Raw genomic sequence first — 22266 nt, forward strand, 5'->3', positions numbered from 1 at the left:
GCGCAGGCACAAAGCCAAATACCACTGGGTGTGGATGCAAAGCCAAGAAGCTACTGAATATATACCCCTTGTTATATAACACACAGTAAATTATTTTTCCCTGCTATCTTTATCATTAATTTTTTTTAAAAAAAATTATTTATTAGTGAGTCACAGTGAGGGTACAGTTACAGATTTATACATTTTCATGCTCATGTTTCCCTCATACAAAGTTCGAGAAACCATCCCTTCACCAGTGCCCATTCTCCACCACAAATAAACCCAGCATCCCTCCCACACCCCCAATCCCATCTCCCCCCACCCTCCCCTGCCACTGTGGCACGGTATTCCCTTTTGTTCTCTCTCTCTAAGTAGGTGTTGTGGTTTGCAATAAAGGTGTTCAGTGGCCATTGTGTTCAGTCTCTAGTCTACATTCAGCACGCATCACCCTTCCCCCGTGTGGCCTCCAACCACATTTTACTTGGTGTTCCTTTCTTTATCTGAGCTGCCTTTTTCCCAGAATGTGAGGCCGGCTTCCAAGCCATGGAGTCAACCTCCTGATACTTATTTCTACTATTCTTGGGTGTGAGTCTCCTACTCTGTTATTCTATATTCCACATACTTTATCATTAATTTTCTATACTGCAGATTTTAAAAGTCTAGAAATCAAGCAGTATGCGTGGAATGCTTTTGGTAAATACTTTTAAATTATAATGCCTCCTGCAGAGATACTAAGTCACTTTTTACTTGATTTAATTAATTTATTTTCTGGTGGTGCAGGGGACAAAAGTCATTACTTCCTCATATATGCTAGCCATGTGCTCTACTACCTGAACCCATCTCCCCAGCCATTAAAATCACTTTCTGAATCATGTGCAAATTAAATGACTTTTCTATTTTAGCTCCTAAATTTAGAGGAGATAAGCACCAAAGGGAATTTAAAATGCATAAACAAAAGTATCATAAACTTTAAAAGAAAAATATTACACTAGCAACTTTATAAATTAACAAAGAATGTCTCAAAGAATTTTGCAGAAGTATTTTTAATATTCTACATGACTAAGTCTAGAATATTTATTTACTTGCATTTTTATCCATAAAGCTTAAAACTTGCCACTACCGTCACTGCTGCTTTGAGACTGCCACACTTTTGCAGTCCCAAGTGCAAGGGGTCAAATCAAAAACTACTGGTATAGAATTGAGAAGAGTTGGACTTGAACCATTATGGTGTTGAGCATCTTCTACCTAGCTCTTCTTTGCTATTTCTTTGAAGCACTGATTCATGTTCCTTTTCTAGAAATCCACTGCTGAATCAAGCTGCTCTTTGTTTAAGTTGCGGAGTAACCCAAAAAATCAGTATAAAGTGTTAGAGAGATAGTACAGAAGCTAAGGTGTGCAGTCCACCTCAGTTCCACTGTCTGGCAACACATACTATCCCTGGAACACTGCCAGCTGTCATTCCTGAGCAGAGAGCGGGGAACAGACCTGAGCACAGCTAGGTGAGGCCCATCTCCCCCACACCCCTCAATAGCCACTCACCAAATTGATATGAAATTCTGTTCTCAGAAGTTTTCTCAAATCTCTAAGTTAAAACATTTTTGTTCTGAAAGGTTCACTAGTTTTACTTAGGTTTCATTCAATTAGTAAAGATATTTGGGGCTGGAGCGATAGCACAGTGGTAGGGCGTTTGCCTTGCATGCAGCCGACCCAGGTTCAATTCCTCTGCCCCTCTGGGACAGCCCAGCAAGCTACCGAGAGTATATCGCCTGCATGGCAGAGCCTGGCAAGCTACCCGTGGCGTTTTCAATATGCCAAAAACAGTAACAGCAAGTCTCACAATGGAGACATTACTGGTGCCCGCTCGAGCAAATAGATGAGCAATGGGATGACAGTGACAGTGACAGTAAAGGTGTTTGAAATATAAACGGTTAAGTTGTTTTATTATATGACTATTTCCTATTATAGTCTTACAGACTTATAATTACCTCATTAGAAAGTATAGAAAAAAAAGATGTCTGCAATTATGACACTATTATGATTATAATATTTAAGGTTAATTTAAAATGCAAATTAAAATATTTAGTCTCAAGTTTGGATTAAAAATTACCAACTTTAAAATAATAATTAAGTGTATTAAGCAAAAATAATTGTTGGAAAGTATTACATGCACAGAATGTAAACAAGGAATCATTAAACCCTATTGTCCTTCATTTGACAAATTTAACATCAAACATTTTCAAACCACTGTCCAAGGAATTTCTCAATTTAAGATTAATTTCAGCAAATTTTCTATAGTTCACAAACAAAATCTGCTCTTACTGTGCTAGCAACACAGGGATGGACTAGAAAAAGAACTTTTGGTCCAGTCCATTTCCAGTTCTCAGACAAGTGAGCTGAACCTCTGCCCAACTGCTAGATTTGAGATGAACCAGCTAATGGTCTCTGCTTTCTTCTACTCTACTTGGCACTGGCCTGTGCCCAAGAATCTGCTCATCCTAAATTTTAACAGCATACTGATTATGAGTGCAGTGTTTTGAAATCTGCTATCCTGAGAAGTACTTGCCCAGTGAGTCCCAAATATCCTAGGTCAACCTTCACACTGACAAGAGACTCTGTACTCCATCAAAGGATGACCCACCACCAAGCTCTTAGGGATGGACATTAGAGATCTTCTTGAAAGCCCAGGGGGTGGCTACTGACTTACTCTTACTCTTTGTAAGGCATATTAGTTATGGGTTAGTGAATTTCATAAAGCTGCCAAAAGTAACCCAATCTTGATCAGTTAATTTGTACTTCTGTAGCACATGCTAATAAAACACTGGATCACAACACCTCATTTCACAAACTGGTAGTATACATTAACTGCCTAAATACAGGTAAGTAAGGCAGAGCATAAAACTGCAGGCAGGGCACTTGCCTTGCACAATTTGGTCTACCTACCCATAGGGTCCCTTGAGTCCTGACAGAGGTGAATCCTGAATGCAGAGCCAGGAGTAAGACCTGAGCACTGATGGGCCTCAGAACTTAAAACATTTTTTTTAAACCCACAAATTTGGGGACATTAAGAGTTCAGTTTAATCATCCATGAAGATATATATTAAAAATATTATCTGGTAGTATTAGTCAGGCACTGTTCTGTGTCTGGAACGATAGCATAGTGGGTAGGGTGTTTGCCTTGCATGCAGCTGACCTGGGTTCCATTCTTTTGTCCCTCTTGGAGAGCCCGGCAAGCTACCAAGAGTATCCCGCTCGCACGGCAGAGCCTGGCAAGTTACCTGTGGCATATTTGATATGCCAGAAAAGAGTAACAACAACAACAAAAAGAGTAACAAGTCTCACAATGGAGACATTACTGGTGCCTGCCTGTTCAAATCGATGAACAACAGGACAACAGTGCTATAGTGCTACAGTTCTATGTCTATTTTCTTTTTTTTTTCTTCTTGGATCACACCTGGCAATGCACAGGGGTCACTCCTGGCTCTGCACTCCTGCACTCAGGAATTACCCTGGCGGTGCTCAGGGGACCATATGGGATGCTGGGAATTGAACCTGGGTCGGCCGCGTGCAAGGCAAATGCCCTACCCACTGTGCTATCATTCTAGCTCCTCTATGTCTATTTTCATTGAACTTAGATTCTATTCCTTTGTGAATAAAGTAAAAAAATTTCAGTTCTGCTGAACACTAGATGTTAAGGTTACCAGGATTCGTTTTTGTTGTTTTGGGGCCACACTTTGGTGGTGCTCAGGGCTGATTCCTGGCTTTGCAACTCAAGGGTCATTCCTGACAGGCTTGGGCATGCCTGGGATGTGGGATACGGGATGCTGGGAACTGAACCTGGGTTGGCCACATGCAAGGCAAGTGCCATACCCACAGTACCATCGCTCCTGCCCCCATGAGTTTTTAAAAAAACACTAAATTAATTAATTTAGGCTTTTGGGCCATACCTGGCAATGCTCAAGGGTTACTTCTCGTTCTGCACTCAGAAATTTTTTTTTATTTATTTATTTTTTAAATTTTTTATTGAGTCACCATGTGGAAAGTTACAAAGTTTTCAGGTTTAAATCTCAGTTATACAATGCTCGAATACCCATCCCTTCACCAGTGCTCATATTCCACCACCAAGAATCCCAGTATAGCTCCACCCCACCCCCTCACACCCCTAACCCCCCCACGCCCCTAGCCCCCACACCCAAAGCCACCCCCCCGCCTGTATAACTAATAAATTTCACTTTACTTTCACTTTGATTGCATACAATATTTCAACAAAACTCACTATTATTGTTTGGAGAGTCTCTCCCCTAAAGTCAGACCTGCTGAAAAGGAAGCATTAGATAATTTGTTTTCCATTGCTGAGGATGAAGAGGTATGAGGTCGAGTGACCACACTTAGCGGCCTCTCAGTTTTGGGTTCAGAAATTATTTTTGGTAGTGCTGAGGGAGCATGAGATGCCAGGAATTCAACTTGGGTTGCCCACATGCAAGGCAAACGCCCTACCTGCTGTATTGCCTCTCCAGGCCCTAGGATTCTTTCCTCAAAGGGTATACTTGTCATGATGTTCCCGAGATATTGTTCACATTCCTCTCCATCTTACCATTTAGCTATTCACATCACTGCACACTTATTTAACTTTAAATAATACAGGGGAAGCGAAAAGCCCACAGACAGATCCTTTTTCCACTCTATCTCATGATGAGAAAGAGGTAGATTATTGGCTAAATCCCATCTTCAAACACTGTGAGTTGACTCAATGGCAAAGCACTTGGCATCTGGTCATGAGCAGGAAGGGCATAGTATCCTTGGTGGACCTTGTGCTAGCCTTACGTTTCTCCTTTCATAGACAGTGAAGTTTGCCAGGTTTACCAGTATTGCTGGTTTCATTGGGATGATCATAACAGCTCTGATTCTCATGATGATTTCATCTATGAAGTTTAGCTGGAGGAGTTCTTTATCTCTGGAGGAGGTATTCTGCATGCATACCTACTTTCTATCATCTACTTTATAGCCTCAGTGGTTTATGGCACTGGGTACTGTCTTACAACCTTCGTTTTCATGTTTCAACCTCTGAGCTTGCATAATTTTTTGCCCAAAATTGTCTTTCTGTTTCTGTCTCAGTGGAATTGTCTGGGGTCAAACAGATAAGAGCATGAATGAGCCATCCCTACAATAGTATAAACTCTTTTAGGAAGTAGAAGGGTTGTGATTCCTATTGAAAGCCCTCCCTGGCCCGGTCCTCCAAATTGAAAGGCTGCCTGCTGAGGTAAGAAACCTATGGACAAGAACAGGCTCTTGTTAGGAGCTGCTTTATTATTATTATTATTATTATTACAATAATTAGGGCTGGAGCAATAGATAGCACAGTGGTTGGGCTTTTGCCTTTCACGTGGCCGACCTGTGTTCGATTCCTCCACCCCTCTTGGAGAGCCCAGCAAGCTACCTAGAGTATCAAGCCCGCGAGGAAGAGCCTGGCAAGCTACCAGTGCGTATTGGATTTGCCAAAAACAGTAACAATAAGTCTCTCAATGAGAGACGTTACTGGTGCTACTCGAACAAATCGATGAGCAATGGGATGACAGTAACAGTAACAGTATTACAATAATGACCAAATTGCTTTCTGGAAAGATACTATCATTTTGCACTTTTACCAGCTGCATGTGTTAATATGCCCGTTATCCTGCTTCCAGATAATGTTGAATATAGGATAACATAGCATCAGGTAGTTTAGGTTTACTGGGTTGTTCCCATCACAGTGCTCCCATTCCTGTGTTTATTTGTAACTTCTTTCTTTGTGTTCTGTTGACTTGTAAATATTGTTTTTCTCTTCTCCTTGAGTCTTCTGCATAGTTTATTCAGAGCCATGTCCTTTTGTATGGACACAGGAATACTTAGCAAATGCTATGCTTTGTAACCTGGGAGTCATTTGACTCTACATGATATTTTCCTCCTGGGCATCTGTTCTCTCGACCTAAGCCTCAGCTGCCCTTACTTCCTAGCACCCCCAAAGCAGGGTCCCGACAGGGACTGGACGGACCCAGGGCAAGCGGTGAGTTGTGTGCTACCCTGGCATTGAGATGGGCCTGGCCAGTGTGCCTGATGCTTAACTGTAAGTTAAGAGCTTGATCATGGGCAAATGCTGTCATGATCCAAAGTAAGGATGAGACTAGGACCCTGCTAGGGATAGGAAAGACTAATCTGGCCTGAGCACTGTAGTCTGAGACGGAGCCGGCCCCAGGAGAGCAATTCCATAAGCTTAATTTCTTAATTTCTTACTGTGTCCATACAAAAATAACTATTATTAAGATGTTAATGAGTTCTTGGACTAAGGAAAGGGAAAAACCTTAAGAGGTATTTTGCCTGCTGGCAGTCAGGAAGGGCTTTGGAATGCCCAGCCCTCAGGAAGGGCTTTCTTATGTTGATTATTGCTACTCTGTGTAGCCTAGAGGGCAAGGTGGAGAGAGAGAAGTAGGGGGAGAAACTAGTGAAGAAGGAAATCCAGAGGAAGAGAGGCCTGAGAGCAGGACGGAGGAGTGAGAAGCTAGGAAGGACGAGTGCTGGGGGAGAGAGGAGAGAGGAGAAATAGGGAGCTCAGAAAGACTGGAACAGGCGCGTGGAGAGAATAGAATAAAGGGCATCTGATCAATCAACCGGCTTGATTGATTGTTTCCTCCTCTGTCTGCCCCATGGCCTGGGACTCCCCAGCTGGGACCCACCCCCGTAAACGGGAGAGGGGGCAACGGGGAGACCAGCAGGGGCTCTCCCCTGTCGCCCCTGGCAGATAGTTTTTTACAGCTGAGCTTTATTGTTTAAAGTTGTTTTCCAGGGGTTGGAGAGATAGTACAGCGGGAGGGCGTTTGCCTTGCATGCGGCTGACCGGGTTCAACTCCCAGCATCCCATATGGTCCCCTGAGCACCGCCAGGAGTAATTCCTGAGTGCAGAGCCAGGAGGAACCCCTGTGCATTGCCAGATGTGACCCAAAAAGCAAAAAAAAAAAAAAACCAAAACCCAAAAAACAAAGTTGCTTTCCTACAGTCAGGGATGGAGGTCCTTGGGAAATGGAGGCTATTCCATGCTTTGTATGTAAGAGGCCCTGGGATTAATCCTAGCATGCCACAATCCCAGTCCCCACGCTCCACCTAAAACACATATGGTTGTTTTCCCTTTTAAGAAAATCACTTTAATATTCTTTTCTCTGATTGCTTCTGAGGCTAAACGTTTTCCAGCATTGTTATTAGTAATTTATTTCGTAGATGTGTTCTTCTATATTGAACACTGGTTTGTAACATTCCATAGGTTCAATGTATAGAGCATTACAATTTAACATCTGTGTATACAATACTATGCTTGAACCCAAAGTCTAGTTTTCATCTATCACCACACTATTGAGCTTTTATACTCAATGTGCCCATCCATCTTTCTCATTCCCTCTGATAATATTATTTTGTTCTTGCAGTATAAGAGTCTGTTTTCATTTAGTTTTGTTCATCCTTATTATCTACCAAATATAAGTAAAACTACATAGTTTTTGTCTTTGTTTGACTTATTTCACTTAGCACCAATATGGTTAGCAGTAGAGATATTCCTCCAAATAATTAGAAATATGATTCAGAGGCCGGAGAGAAAATATGAGGGTTAAGGCACTTGCTTTGCCTGAAGCTTACTCTGGTTTGTATCTGGCACTGGAAGGTCCCCAGAGCATGTAAAGTAATGTAAGATCCAGTTATCGAATTGCTTGTTATTTATGTAACAAACAGGAAAAACAATGACATGAAAAAAATGTATGCACCCCCCCATATCCACCATGCCATTATCTACAAGAGCCATTCCTTAAACATTTTTTATGTCTTCTGAATTTCTCTGGGAATCTTTTCCAGAGAAAATTTCCAGAGAAATTTTCTCATTTTTTTCCAAGTAAGAAATATCAAATTGTATAATGCATAGTCTCAGGTTCCTAGCCCCATCTCTGCCCCTATCCTCCTCAGAAACACTCAAGCATATAATTTGCCTAAAACAGCCTGAGAAATCTCATTACACACATTTCCAATATACAATTGTACAAATAGGAGATGACTCAACATTTCTAGGAAATAGATTTTTAGTAGCTCCTATGCCTGTGGAGGCGAACAGCTACCTCTGAGATCTCAGGAACAGAAAGCTGCTTTTTAAAATGGGCGAAAGATCTGGACAATTTTCCCAAAAAACATACAGATGATTCTCGGACATAAGAAAAAATGTTTATCATCAACTATTTGAAATCACAATGAACTATCACCTCATGTTCATAAGAATGGCCAATATAAAACTGACAGAAAACAAGTGTTAGTGAGGATAGTTAAAAAAAAGGAACCTTTGTACATAACTGGTAAGAATATAAATTGCTGCACCCACCATGTAAACAAGTGTGATTCCTTAAAAAAATTCCAACAGAAACAGAAATCTACAAACAAATAAATGAAATATGCAATTTGCTGCAACATGAATGGAACTGGAAGACATCATGTTAGGTGAAGTAAACCAAGAAAAAGGATACACACAGGATGATATCACTTATAACTGGTAATGAGAATAACTGGATGAGGGAATGCAATGTTTTAAAGGGGGGATACCCAGGCAAACCTTGGCCCCAGACTGTAGGCAGAGAGAGAGAGAGAGAAAAAAAGAAAAAAAGAAAAAGAAAGAAAGAAAGAAAGAAAGAAAGAAAGAAAGAAAGAAAGAAAGAAAGAAAGAAAGAAAGAAAGGAGGGAGGAAGGGAGGGAGAGAGGAAGGAAGGAAGGAAGGAAGGAAGGAAGGAAGGGAGAGAGAGAAAGACAGAGGGAGAAAGAGAAAGAGGGAGAAAGAGAAAGAGAGGGAGGGAGGGAGGGAGGAAGGAAGGAAGGAAGGAAGGAAGGAAGGAAGGAAGGAAGGAAGGGAAGGAAGGAAGGAAGGAAGGAAGGAAGGAAGGAAGGAAGGAAGGAAGGAAGGAAGGAAGGAAGGAAGGAAGGAAGGAAGGAAGGAAAAGAGACAAATGAGAAGCAACAGGGGCATGGTCAGGGTACTCAGGAACAAAGATGGTGTTAAGGAATGATAGATAGGGCCAAATATCTAAACTACAGTGTCACCAACACTGAAATCAACAGACCCAAGCTTATGACAACTGAACTTAGAAAAGTGCCTGTCAAGCATGCAGGCTGGATGGGGTCAGGGGGATATGCTGCAATAAAGCATGTCCAAAACTTAACTATGAATAACTTTGTAAATCACAGTGCCTTAATAAAAAATTTTAAAATATTAAAATAAATAAACTGATATGGCCACTATGGAAAAAGGTGTGGTTCCTTAAAAAAAAAAAACAACAAATAGAAATTCCAACAGAAATAGCAATCAAGCAATAGTATTCCTAGGCATTTTTTCTATAGGATATAAAAAAAACCATAAAAATGAAAGGTTATAGCCCTGCGTAACCTCAGAGAGCCAGCACCTGAGTAACCTCAGAGAGCCAGCACCTGTGTAACCTCAGAGAGCCAGCACCAGAGCAACCTCAGAGAGCCAGCACCTGAGTAACCTCAGAGAGACAGCCCTGTGTAACCTCAGAGAGCCAGCACCTGTGTAACCTCAGAGAGCCAGCCCTGTGTAACCTCAGAGAGCCAGCACCTGTGTAACCTCAGAGAACCAGCCCTGTGTAACCTCAGAGAGCCAACCCTGTGTAACCTCAGAGAGCCAGCCCTGTGTAACCTCAGAGAGCCAACCCTGTGTAACCTCAGAGAGCCAGCACCTACGTAACCTCGGAGAGCCAGCCCTGTGTAACCTCAGAGAGCCAACCCTGTGTAACCTCAGAGAGCCAGCACCTACGTAACCTCGGAGAGCCAGCACCTGTGTAACCTCAGAGAGCCAGCACCTGAGTAACCTCAGAGAGCCAGCATGCAAGTGCCATCCCATACATCTAAGCAACAACCCCCATGACAAATGGAGTTATTAATATGAATAAATTTTTACTGCGTGTTGTTAAAAAAAAAAGAAAAGAGGTAGAAATCAGAAGGGAACACCTAGTAGAGACTATTGGGAGGACCCACTCAGGTTGAAAGCTGCGTGCCAAAAGTAGACTATAGACCGAACATGATGGCCACTCAATAAATACCTCTATTGCAAACTACAACACCCAACAGGAGAGAGAACAAAAGGGAATGCCCTGCCACAGAGGCAGGGTGGGGTGGTGGGGGTTGGGGTGGGGGTGGTGGGAGGGATACTGGGAACATTGATTGAGGAGAATGGGCATTGGTGGAGGAATATAAATGAAATGCAAACATGAAAGTTCATAAGTTTGTAATTGTACCTCATAGTGATTCATTAATAAAAAATTTTTAAAAAGAAAAAAAAACAAAGGTTATTTGCACTCTTATGTTCCACAGAAACTTTATTCACAATACATAAAACATGGAATCAACTTATACACTCATTTGCAATAACTAAAGAAATTCAGTACATTCCCGTATATGCCATATATATATATATATATACATACACACATATACATATATACATTCAGGTGTATATATACTTAACTGAATGACATTAAAAAAATGAAGTTGTGCCTCATGGAACAAAATGGATTATACTTAAAGTGATTATGCTAGGTGAAAAAAAAGGGAAGAAAAAGATAATTACTGGATGGTTTCACTCGTATGTGGAAGATAAATAATTCAGGGAAATAAACTGGCAAAAAATGAAAAGCAAAAAGCTGTCTGGTAGACTAGTGAAAACTATGGTGGCTACCAGGAACAGATGGAAGGAATCAGTAGAGCAATCTTGGTGGCGTGATGACATTTGTAACTTTGGTGCTGGGAGTGTTGACAATTAGACTCATATAGAGATATGAAGATAAGCCCTTAGAATTATATGTTGTAAACCAATTAATTAGTCAACGAAGAAAAGAATACTTTAAAAATACAGTGAATTGGATTAAATTTTTAAAAGAAGAAATGATGCTTTAAAAAACTAAATTAGACAAGGTAAAAGGTATTTTGAGGGGCTGGAGCGATAGTACAGTGGGTATGGTGCTTGTCTTGCATGCAGCTGACCTGGGTTCAATCCCTGGCATCCCATATGGTCCCCCAAGCACCACCAGGAGACATTCCTGACTGCAAAGCCAGTAGGAACCCCTGAGCATTGCTGGGTGTGACTCCAAAAGCAAAAAAAATCTTGAGTAGCTGACAAAAGAAGTAATGAATAAGGGGTTGGATGGGGTAAGACGCTTGTCTTGCATGCAGCCAACCTGGCCTTAATCCCCAGTATCTCATGCAGTCTCTTGAGCACTGTCAGGAGTGATTCATGACTGCAGAACCAGGAGTAACCCTTGAGCATTGTGAGGTATGGTCCCAAAAAACCAAAGCAAAACCGAAATGTGAGGTGATGGATAAGCACCAAGTTTTATATATTGCTGTTGCATATGGCATTAGTCATATATACTTATCCTTTTTGTTTGTTTCAATTATCTTTTCCTATTTAATATCTACCTTTTGTATAGGTTTTCCAGATTAGACTAGTTGTCCTGGAAGACTCTGGTACATCTACACAATGGAATACTATGCAGCTGTTAGGAGAGATGAAGTCATGAAATTTGCTTATAAATGGATAGACATGGAGAGTATGAAATGAGTCAGAAAGGGAGGGACAGACATAGAAGGTCTGCACTCATTTGTGGAGTATAGAATAACATCACATGAGGCTGACACCCAAGGACAGTAGATACAAGGGCCAGGAGAATTGCCCCACAGCTGAAAGCCTGCTTCATGAGTGGAGGGGAGAAGGCAGATGGAATAGAGAAGGGATCACTAAGAAAATGATGGCTGGAGGAACCAGTTGGGATGGGAGATGCATGCCGAAAGTAGATAATTGTCCAAACATGATGACCTCTCAGTGTCTGTGTTGCAAGCCATGATGCCCAAAAGTAGAGAGAGAGTATGGGGAATATTGTCTGCCATGGAGGCAGGGGGAGGGTGGGAAAGGGGTGGGTATACCCGGGATACTGGTGGTGGGGAATGTGCAGTGGTGGAGGGATGAGTGTTTGGTCATTGTGTGAATTGTAACCCAAACATGAAAGCTTATAACTATCTCACAGTGATTCAATAAAATTAAAAAAATTTTTTTAAAAGACAATCTCAGTTTCTTAAAGTTAAAATTTTATACATAATTCAAAATATGTAATTATACTGTATTTAACTTCTGTGTTGTTTGCTTCTCCTTCCTTTACAGGTGAGACCTGTCAAATCTCAAATATCGATCTGCTTTATAAGTAACAACAGATTAGCAAACAAAACTTTCTACTTTACTCCTTTCTATTGACAAATTCAGATTTGGTCCAATAGTAACTTAATGATATACATCAAAGTTTCACTTATTTAGGGTGGAGAAATACTACAGCAGGTAATGTACTTGTCTTGCAAATGATTAACCTGGATTCGACCCATGGCATCCCATGTAGTGCCCCCAAACACTGCCAGGAGTGACCCTTGAGCACAGAGTCAGAAGTAAGCCCTGAACAATGTTGGGTATGGCCCGAAACCCCCAAACAACCAAAAAAAACAAACTCAATATTGGTTGAATGAGGCATGAACTTCACAAGTCAATCCTAAGTGAGATTCGAGTTGAAAATTCCAGGGCCTCCTTTCGAGGGGGTAGGACTAAGTCCCCACCGTGCTCCCTGGTGAAGCCCTTGAAGGCGCAGCCATAACCCACAAGCGTCTACTATATGACTGGCTTGGCTTTACTGCTTCACAACTAATCTTGGAAGAGATGTTAAGCCAAAGAACTTCCCAGGTATACCATCTGGGGGCTGAAACAATGGGGCCTTTTCAGAGTAGGCAGGGAAGCCTCCCGTGACCATTCAGCCCCACCCAAACCCGCAGCCCAGTTTCAAAACTCATTTAAAAAGACACCAAGCCCCCAAATTGTCCCCGCTCTACAGTTCCTGTAGTGTGCAGACTTATACACAACCGTGCAACACCTCCAAATTCCACAATACTGACAGCCCATTAGGAACATGGCAAATTTCCTTGGAAAGTACCATAGAAGCCCACTCAGCTCCACAACGAACACAGTAACCCTTCAGGCTCAACTAGCAACAAACAGCTTAGTATATCTTCAGACAACTAACACCACTGTGAGATATAACCATCTGCACAAATTTTGTTCTCCTTAACTTTTTTAATTAATTCCATTTGCTAGTGTGTTGGAACAAGCAATATGAAATCAATTAGTTTGTGCCTACTAAGGGGCAGGCTTGCGGGGGGTGGGCAACTGGGGACAATGGTGCGGGAACGGTCACACTGTGGTGGGATTGGTATTGGAACTAAATGCCCAAAACAACTACATCATGAACAACTTTGCAAACCATGGTGTTTCAATAAAGTTAGAAAAAACAGAGGGAAAAGTAAATGGAATCACTTACTAACCAACTTAAATAATGGAATGGACGATCTCACATTTTAAACCAGAAACCTGCTAATGCTGGATTTTGGTTCTGCAGCACTGGCTGCTGCCTCGACTACTTAGTAGCTGCTGCCCCCTACAGTCAGAACTTGTGCTTGCAGTTCATTTATTAGCAGCCTTCCAGTTTGACTCCCTCACTCGCTCTCTTGACTCATCCGCCTGGCCCTGACACAGCTCAAATTCATCTCCTTTGCCATTCTATGCCTCACTTATAAGTTGTTCAATACCCACCCAAAGCTTTGGAACTGCCTATGAGAAGCATGACTTCAGCACGGAAGTGGGGCAGTACATTTTTTGCTCACTGCCCTTCAATCTCTTACCAGGAGTGGCATGCCCTCCGACCTCTTGTTTCCAAAGACGTCTCCTTTCCTATCCAAGCTGTAGGGGACTGGGCGGAAACAATTCTCATAAGGGCTTTTGAGCAGCAACATTCACCAGGTAGGTCCTGACGGCAGAGTCCCAGAGCAGGAGACAGACATGCAGAAAAGAGAATGCAATTAGTCACAAAATCTGGTACAACAGAATATGATAAAGACAGAGAACCAGGAATATAGCTCAAGGGATTGGAGTGTATGCATCACTGCAGAAGCACGTGAATTCCATCCCTGCCACAGAATGGCCCTCGTGACCCCCCGCACCATTGGGCCTGAGGACTGTCAGATGTGCACTGCTGAGCTCCACCCCCGCCCCCCCCACACACACACACCTAAACACTGCTGGAAAGGCCCTTGTGCCCAGAATAGACAGAATCAGCAGTGGGAATAAGCATGCTTCTGGGAGGACATTTAAGGCTGGGGGTGAAGGAGTCTTCTCTTGCCCACTGCCCTGTCTTCTTGTCAGGATTGAGGTATACGGTCCCTTTGGCACTGCCAATGAGGATGCTTTTCTACATGAAGTGGCTTTGTTGGGTGGAGCGGGAATTGGGGTTTCCCCGTGTGCTTCTATCTTGAAGCCCATCTAGTACAAATTCAAACATGCAAGTGACAACCTCAAAACACAAAAGCGTTTGTACACTTTTCATATACATTTTTCATTTGGTTTGGACCTGACGGGTCTATTGCTTATGTGACTAAATTCTTTACAACTGATAATAGAGTAATAGTAATAACTCCTCCCTGGAGTTAGAAGGAGCAATCATTTCTCTAAAGCAGGGGACTCGGGGCCGGAGCGATAGCACAGCGGGTAGGGCGTTTGCCTTGCACGCGGCCGACCCGGGTTCGATCCCCGGCATCCCATATGGTCCCCCAACCACTGCCAGGAGTAATTCCTGAGTGCAAAGCCAGGAGTAACCCCTGAGCATCGCTGGGTGTGACCCAAAAAGCAAAAAAAAAAAAAATAAAGCAGGGGACTCGCTTCTAGAGATAAGACTAAGGCCTTCTTTTCCAATTTGAAGTTTTAAAATCTGTTGAAATCAACTATGAGGTCAGAGATGTTTCCATAAGAGTTGTAGAATTATGAATATCCATACTGTTAGGTCTGCTGATCTGGAGAGGCGATTTTTTTATGTCAACCTTAGATTTGATCAACAAAAATAGAGTTCACAAATATATGCCATTATGTGACCACGGTGCACAATAAAATGGGCACCTGTGTTCTCTCTTGCTATATTATATTCAGATCTCTTTACTGGATCTGCAGGGAGACAGATGCTTTTGCCTATTTCAGTGGCTTCCTTTGAATGGAGATGGAGGAATTAAAAGTGGATTTCTAAAGCATTGTCTCCCTTATTGGGAGACAGCAACATTGTGAGTTCAAGTAATGTAGTACTTACCATACTAGATGCAAGATGGACATCAGACAAAAGAGAGTGCATGGTAATTGGTATTACTTCTTAAGATTTACTACCAGACCTCAGCCTCATAAGCAAGTTTGAAAATAACTAAGAGACAGCTATCAGGACCAACTTTTTATCATTTGTTTCTCTAACTCCACATTGGTCTGTAGCATTAAATTTTCAGTGACATCCTGGCAGATCTGAAATGAAAGAGGTTATCTCCTTTGTTAGTCCTATGTGGAACAGTGAGTTTTCTACAATAGCCTCTACCTATCCTAAGTGAATGTATTCTCCAGTTAGTTTGCAAAGTTAGGGTTTAGAGAAGTTATTATAGCATATTAAAGACTCTGGAAAAGATTTCTTGGGAACAAACTCCTGTACCACTTCTAGCTTCTTGCTTAAAACTGAGGAAATTTTGTGCTTGGGTGATAGCTCAAAGGCTGGAGCACAGGCTGGAGCGATAGTACAGCAGGTAGGGCATCTGCCTTGCACGTGGCCAACCCGGGTTCAATTACCAGTATCCCATATAGTCCTCCAAGTACCGCCAGGAGTAATTCCTGAGTGCAGAGCCAGGAGTAATCCCTGTGCATCATCAGGTGTGACCCAAAAGCAAAAAAAAAAAAAAAAAAAAAGGCTTCAGCACATGCTTTTTAATGAAAGCTGAGATTTCTGAGATTTGAACTCCAGTACCAAAGATTCCTTAAACAGTACCAGGAGTGAACCCTAAGCACTGAGCTAGGAGTAGAATCTGAGCATTGCTAAGTGTGGCCCCCCAAACAAAAACAAAACCTGAGGAAATCATACGTGGGGCTTTTAGCCAAGGTTCATGATTATGTAACGGATATGCCATTTGTTGTCTCAGCAGTCCCCACACAGCGGGGCGAGGAGACTCAGGTCTGATTTGTATTACCAAACAGCAAACTGTAAAGATGAAAATACACTGTTGGAGATGGAGCAACTGTACAGTGGGTAGGTCACTTGCTTTGCATGTGGCTAACCAGGGTTCAGTCCCTGGCATTCCATGTGGTCCTCCCCGCCCGCCAGGAGTGATCCCTGAGTGCAGAACCAAGAGTTAAGTCCTGAACACTGCCAGGTGTGGCCCCCAAACTAAGTAAATTAAAATGCACTGTTGGGGGCCTTAACAGGCTCTGCCTAAGCTAATAAGGATTTTGAACGTAAACTCTAGTTGACCGGTGACCTGATCTTTGACTTCCTTGGGTAGCCGTGTTGAGACCTGTCAAGACTATATAGAAAAGCCTGACCCATGAAATCAACCTTTCTGATGAAAGGAAATTATGCTGAATGATATTAGCAAAGTTCCCAGAACAAATTGGCAGGTAAAGATTGATTCAGTTTCACAGTGATTAACTTCTATAATTTCAGCACGCACTATTCTAGAAGCTTGGGAGATTGAAAGAGAGGCAGGATATTGCTCTTGACCTCCAGGAGCAAATGCCTCAATAGGCATAAAAATAATTCTATGTGGGATGTGCTTCACAAAACAGATACATGGATGCTGAGGGAGTGAAAGTCTGCCCACAAAATATGGAAAGGAAACACATAATGACAGCAGTACTAAGAACATTTGGTAACTCAGAGCCAGATGCTCCTGTGTTCTGACACTCTCCAGTTCAGGTACCTTGTGCTAGAAGATTTCTGATCGTCAGATACCAGATTCCTCCTCTGTAAAACAGGGGTTATGTTAGTAACTATTTGATCTGCTCACTTGACAGATCATAATGAATCCTAACTGAGAAAGGCAGAAAAGCGCTCTGCTTTGTAAAGTAGCATAAAAACAAAGAAAATTGTTCATTGCTCTATGTAGCTGAACATAACTGAAGCTGTAAGAATAAAACAGAAAAAAAGAGTGGCAGAGAAACAAGGAAATCATCTTATGTGGGAAGAGAGAAAGATGAATTAGGTAAAAAAGAGTGTGTGGAGTAGTTTCATATAAGGGAGAAAATAGAGAAGTGCATTGAGACTGTTGGAGGAGCAACAGGGTTTTGGAAACACTTATTTAGCTTAAAGTCGATATGAGTATATTTGGTGACAGAACAGAAGCCAGCAAACAGGGTTAAAATAAGAGCACAAAAGGAAAGAGATGGCTAGGATGTCTATAATGAAAGAAAGCAATGTTAAAAGTTGGTAAGAAAATGATAGAAGGTTCCTCCTACACTGATTGTGGGAATGTAAAATGGTTCTGAGAAAGGTCTGGCAGTTCTCCAACGTTATATAGAGTTACCACATGATCCAACAATTTCACTTCTAAATACACTGACAAAATAAATGAAAAGGTACATAAATGTACACGTGGAAACAAAAAGTAGAAGTAACCCACATATTCAACAGATGAATAAGTAAAATTTAATCTAACCAAGCAATGTGACATTGTTATAAAATGTAATAAAGTGCTAATATATGCTGCATCACAGGTGAACCCTGAAAACATTTTTTTTTTGCTTTTGGGGACACACCTGGCGATACACAGGGGTTACTCTTGGCTCATGCACTCAGGAATTACTCCTGGCGGTGCTCAGGGGACCATATTGGATGCTGGGAAACAAACCCGGGTCGGCCACATGCAAGGCAAACGCCCTACCCGTTGTGCTATCCCTCCAGCCCCCCTGAAAACATTTTAAGTGCAAGCAACCAGACACAAAAAGCCAAATGCTGTACAATTAAAAGGTGTGTTGGGAAGATTTGACTGTCCAGTGCCAGATAGGGGGCCACTAGGAGAAAGGCAGGGGCAACTACTAATACATATGGGGTTTCATTTGCAGGTGGTGAAAAATTCTTGGATCAGAGTGGTGATGGTCAGACAACTTAGTAACTTTACTAGAAAGCACAAATTGCACTATAAAGGGTCAATCTCATCTGTGGTGAATTATATTTCAATTTAAATCAAACAGAGCAGGCTAGAGATAGTCCAGTAAGGTGATTGCCCTGCATGTGGTCAACCTCGGTTCCATCCTCACTTTCAGGAGTGAAACCGAAGAAAAGCAAGGAGTTAGTCCTGAGTATCGCCAGGTATGGCTTCAAATCCAAAAATAAGCAAGTAAAAATTAAAGAGAGAAAAGGTATGAAAGCATGACAGAATGAGAGTTGCTGAATGCTGAGACTCAAAAAAAGAAGTATTATCCCCACCAAGGTAACCTTCCCATCACTACCTCCTCAGTGTGAGAAACTGAAGTGGGGAAAAATGCACAATGGAAGCTTTAATAACACCTATGTGTCAGGCAATCTCCTAATTGGGTTCCCTGACTTTTGTTTAAAAAACCTCAGAGGCAGCTGTTAATTTTATTCCTGCTTTGAAGGTAGGAAAACGGAGACTGAGAAGTTAGGAACTTGTGTAGTCACACAGCTGGGACAAAAATTAGAACTAGCATGTGAATCCAGACAGCCTGGCTTCAATCTAGTATTTAACCACTACACTGTACTACACCTCCGACATCTGTTTGAATAGGATAGGTACAGTAGAGCATGGAAGAGTGATTATGGGCTGGAAGCACTATGCAGCTGACCAGTAAAAAAAAGTGAGAAAATTACCACGAAGAGAATGAGAATCAACCAACTTAATTTTTATGCACGGCTGTTGGGAGTAGAGACCTCAGAGACATTCTCACTATATTAACAGCCTTAGCTGCATTCTAGCCTCATTGTTCTTCTCATTTCTACAAGTCTGAGGTGGGAGTCTTCTTATATGATTGATACCTTTTGACAAAGAACCTATAGAAATGCTGTCTCCAACTCTAAGTCTGAATTCAGTTTTACTTTGACAAGGAAAATTTCTGAATTAGAGCAATGAAGATGGTTAAGCTACACTCTTCCCTTTGTCTTCAATTTACTTGATCTGGTGAGGTCTGGGCAGTCATTAGGGTCAATATTCAACATTCAAGTCCTTGGCATTCTTTCAATTCAACTTCGCTGTCACAGCTTCATACACTTAAGAACTTTAGAAGTCACAATAATTGCAGCGGATGGATTCTTTCAGGGGAAAATAACTGCAAGTTCTTTGGAATTCCACGAATGAAGCAAGGCCTAATAGCAGAGGTGGGTCAAAGTTACACAATTTAACTCTAGGAAATCTTGTTGATTCCAAGTGTATTTCTTGGTAATCTCCCTTCCCTCCCACCTTCAAAGATTTGTAAATTGAGTAAATTTTTAAATAAAAATTTATTGAAGTTAATGACAAAACAATAATTAGCATAAATAGTAACACAGTACAACACAAGATTACCAAGAATCCCATTATATAATATGTACATTCTAACATTTAAAAAACGGTCATATCCAGTGTGAACAACAGTTTATGCTTTACTATTTTTGCTTGTCAAAAAATGAAGGATTTTCTTTGCTTACGAATCTTCCTTACTTTACAATGTTCTCCATTTGGAAAATAATCTTATCAATTGGCTAATTTGTAATTGAAGGTCTGTAATATAATCATTTAGCTTGCATTTGTTTTGTTGAGAACAATCATGAAAACTTTAACTGCATCTTTGGATAACTTAAAATCAACAGGGGCTTTTTATAATTCTATTTATTATTCTCATCTAGTTTTCCACAAAGTAATTTAGGATTTTGATCATCTTTCTGGGCTACTACCTATTCACTAAGGAATCATTCAACTAATGACATAAGGAAAAAGCCTTCTCTCCTCTTACCAAAATGCTATTTATTTCTTCCATCCACATGGCACTGGGATGTTAGTAGTCACAGGGAATCACTAGAAGGATCAGTGCCCCTGAAAGGGGTAGAAAAAATCCACATTTCTTTATGCCAAGACAATTCAACTCACTATAGATTTTTAATAAGGTTTTTACTGTACCAGCATTATAACACCTATTTCTCTATCACTAAATAACCAAGAAGAAATAAAAGGTTGTTTCTAATCATACAGAAACCTGTATGACTTGAAGGAAAGATTAGGTTGATTTTTTTCAGTCACTAGTCTGAACGAAAAAAAGGTAGTCCATGAACTCATGGTGGTAACTGTGTTCTCATTTCTTAAATGAACGCCAGTAAAAAAAAAATACCATTATTATTTCCATAGGAACAGGCTGGAGGACCCCTGCTGTTGTGAATTTTCTGGATTTGTTACTTAAGTGAAAACGTACAATGAACTTTGATGGTTATTGTTCCTATTCAACAACCACTGACCAAATAATTTGATCTTCAATGACTGACTTGGAATCTTAGTGTGCTTAAAACTCACAAGTCCTAATGATTGAAAAGCTTTGTTCTTCATCTCAATGTCTAAATATCCATGACACCGCAAAATATGAGTACTGCAAAAATCAACATATCAAGGCCTAAAATATTCGTGGAAGTAGGCAGAAAAGCTCAAGATAATAAATCAACATCCAAGCTTAATTAGGGATGAATGAGTTACTCAGAAAGCTCTTCAACTTTACTAAGTTTTTCTTTCTGGGTTATAATATGAAGTAGCTTATTCAGCAAATTTTGTTGTAAATGTTTATATATCAGAGTAGAAAATCCCTCAATTTCAATATCTCTCATAAAGCTGATTATCTTTGCATTCTTTTGCTTGACATGTAAGCAATATGCTATTACATTCTCTAAGCCTATGGCAGGCTTTTAATTCACTTGACCATAATCCTATCCCAGGGGGTAAGATTCTGAGAATATAAATAGGCTCAAGAGTAGTTCCAATAGAACTTTACTTATTAAGGCACCTCTTAACCTCTTGAGGTTGGCCTGATGAAGAGAAACCATGTTCCTCCTTAATGCCACTATGAAAGAGAGAAAACTAGGCTGGGAGAGCCAGAGGTTAGAGCTACTGGCACTAATTATGTTCATACTTATCTGGAATGAAGCAACAAAAAGGCCTAATGGGGAATCTGGTTGTGTCTATGTTTGGTCCTCTTAAATAAACAAAAGTAATATAAAATTTTAAGTTTTCTATGTTTTTATAAAAAAAATTGGTAAATGGCAGGGTTGTGTAGGTTAGTGATAAACTAGAAGACAGTGGGAAATGTATTTTGTTCTTTTGATTTTTTCTTAAGTTTCTACTTTATCTTGAACATGTGATAATGAGGTCTTAAAAAACTTTTAAGGTTGATTATCCAAACTTAAGAGTTTTAGGACTTATGAGCGTCAACCAGTCTCTTGTCTTGATGTACTCAAACTCTGTCTTAATTCTGAACTACCCATGTGAACAGACTGACACTTTTATACTTGATTTTTCTAAACTAAACACAATGCTCCTCTAGGGTCTTAGTTTTGTTAACCTTCTTAGCACTGAATAGCTCTAAAGCAAGTGCTGTGTTCTCCCAGTTTATTCAGAAGTTCTAGCAAGCTCTCAAAGTCTCAAAGGGCAAATCTTATTATTCCTGAAGCAAACATAAGCAAATATGAAGATCCAGAAAACACTTTTTAAGAAACACTCAAATATCAAAAAGAACTGAAAGGAAAAAGAGGGCTAGGCAACATAACATTAAAGCACAATACTGCAGAGTTAAGGGTAGAAAACACATCTAGAGCTCTACCCTTGATGTCAGCTTTTTGAAAGCATAAAGGTCTATATAGCAATTTGCACTATACTAATATTGTGTCCAAAGTTTATTACAAGTCACAGAAAATATACAAACTAAGACAACAGAATGAACTGATTTTGTTCTGAAAGAAGGTGATGGGAGTCCTCCACCTGGCACCAATTTGAATCATTCAAGGGTTAGGATGCGGAAGTCATCTTTTTGCAACATATTAAGAAAGTTATGGAATAATTTTCCAGATTGGTTGCCAGGTATTTTTGAAAACCTGTAAGGAAAAGTTGGGAAAAAGCCATTAGAACTGGAGACAAAGTTTTCTTTCCCAAATATCAGGAAAAAAATCAAAGGCTGGGGGAAGACAGGCTACATACATGACTGGGGGAAGACAGGCTACATACATGACAAATCATCTGGGACAGATGCCTGTCTCCTGTCTCCCCTAAGTAATCACTCCTTATAACAGGGATTCCTCAGCACTGCTGATATTGGGGGCCAGATAATTCGTTGCTATTTGGGGGATGTCACGTACATTATAGGATGTT

At 40.9% G+C, this 22266-nt stretch overlaps 2 protein-coding genes across 9 annotated transcripts in view; one reads left to right on the plus strand and one right to left on the minus strand.

Moving 5' to 3' along the window:
• The window catches only part of NOX1 (NADPH oxidase 1), a 51846-nt gene extending 36164 nt beyond the window's left edge, over positions 1-15682 (plus strand). Inside the window, 7 exon segments of the mRNA XM_055121149.1 lie at positions 2781-2855; positions 4578-4603; positions 4817-4939; positions 13762-13880; positions 14279-14446; positions 15056-15102; positions 15401-15682. Of these exon segments, the coding sequence (XP_054977124.1) occupies positions 2781-2855; positions 4578-4603; positions 4817-4939; positions 13762-13880; positions 14279-14446; positions 15056-15102; positions 15401-15495 (653 nt within the window). The 3' untranslated portion in view covers positions 15496-15682.
• CSTF2 (cleavage stimulation factor subunit 2) overlaps positions 1-22266 on the minus strand; it is a 100892-nt gene that overhangs the window by 44855 nt on the left and 33771 nt on the right. For 5 of the 8 annotated variants that reach the window (XM_055120318.1, XM_055120317.1, XM_055120316.1 and 2 more), the window contains one exon: positions 19367-21992. The gene's annotated coding sequence lies outside the window, so the exon portion shown is untranslated. Of the gene's footprint in view, positions 1-13758; positions 13884-19366; positions 21993-22266 lie in introns of those variants that run through there. The other 3 variants (XR_008627228.1, XR_008627227.1, XR_008627229.1) reach the window with 1 other exon arrangement.

The sequence above is a fragment of the Sorex araneus genome, chromosome X (genome assembly GCF_027595985.1).
Source record: "Sorex araneus isolate mSorAra2 chromosome X, mSorAra2.pri, whole genome shotgun sequence".
Taxonomy (NCBI): domain Eukaryota; kingdom Metazoa; phylum Chordata; class Mammalia; order Eulipotyphla; family Soricidae; genus Sorex; species Sorex araneus.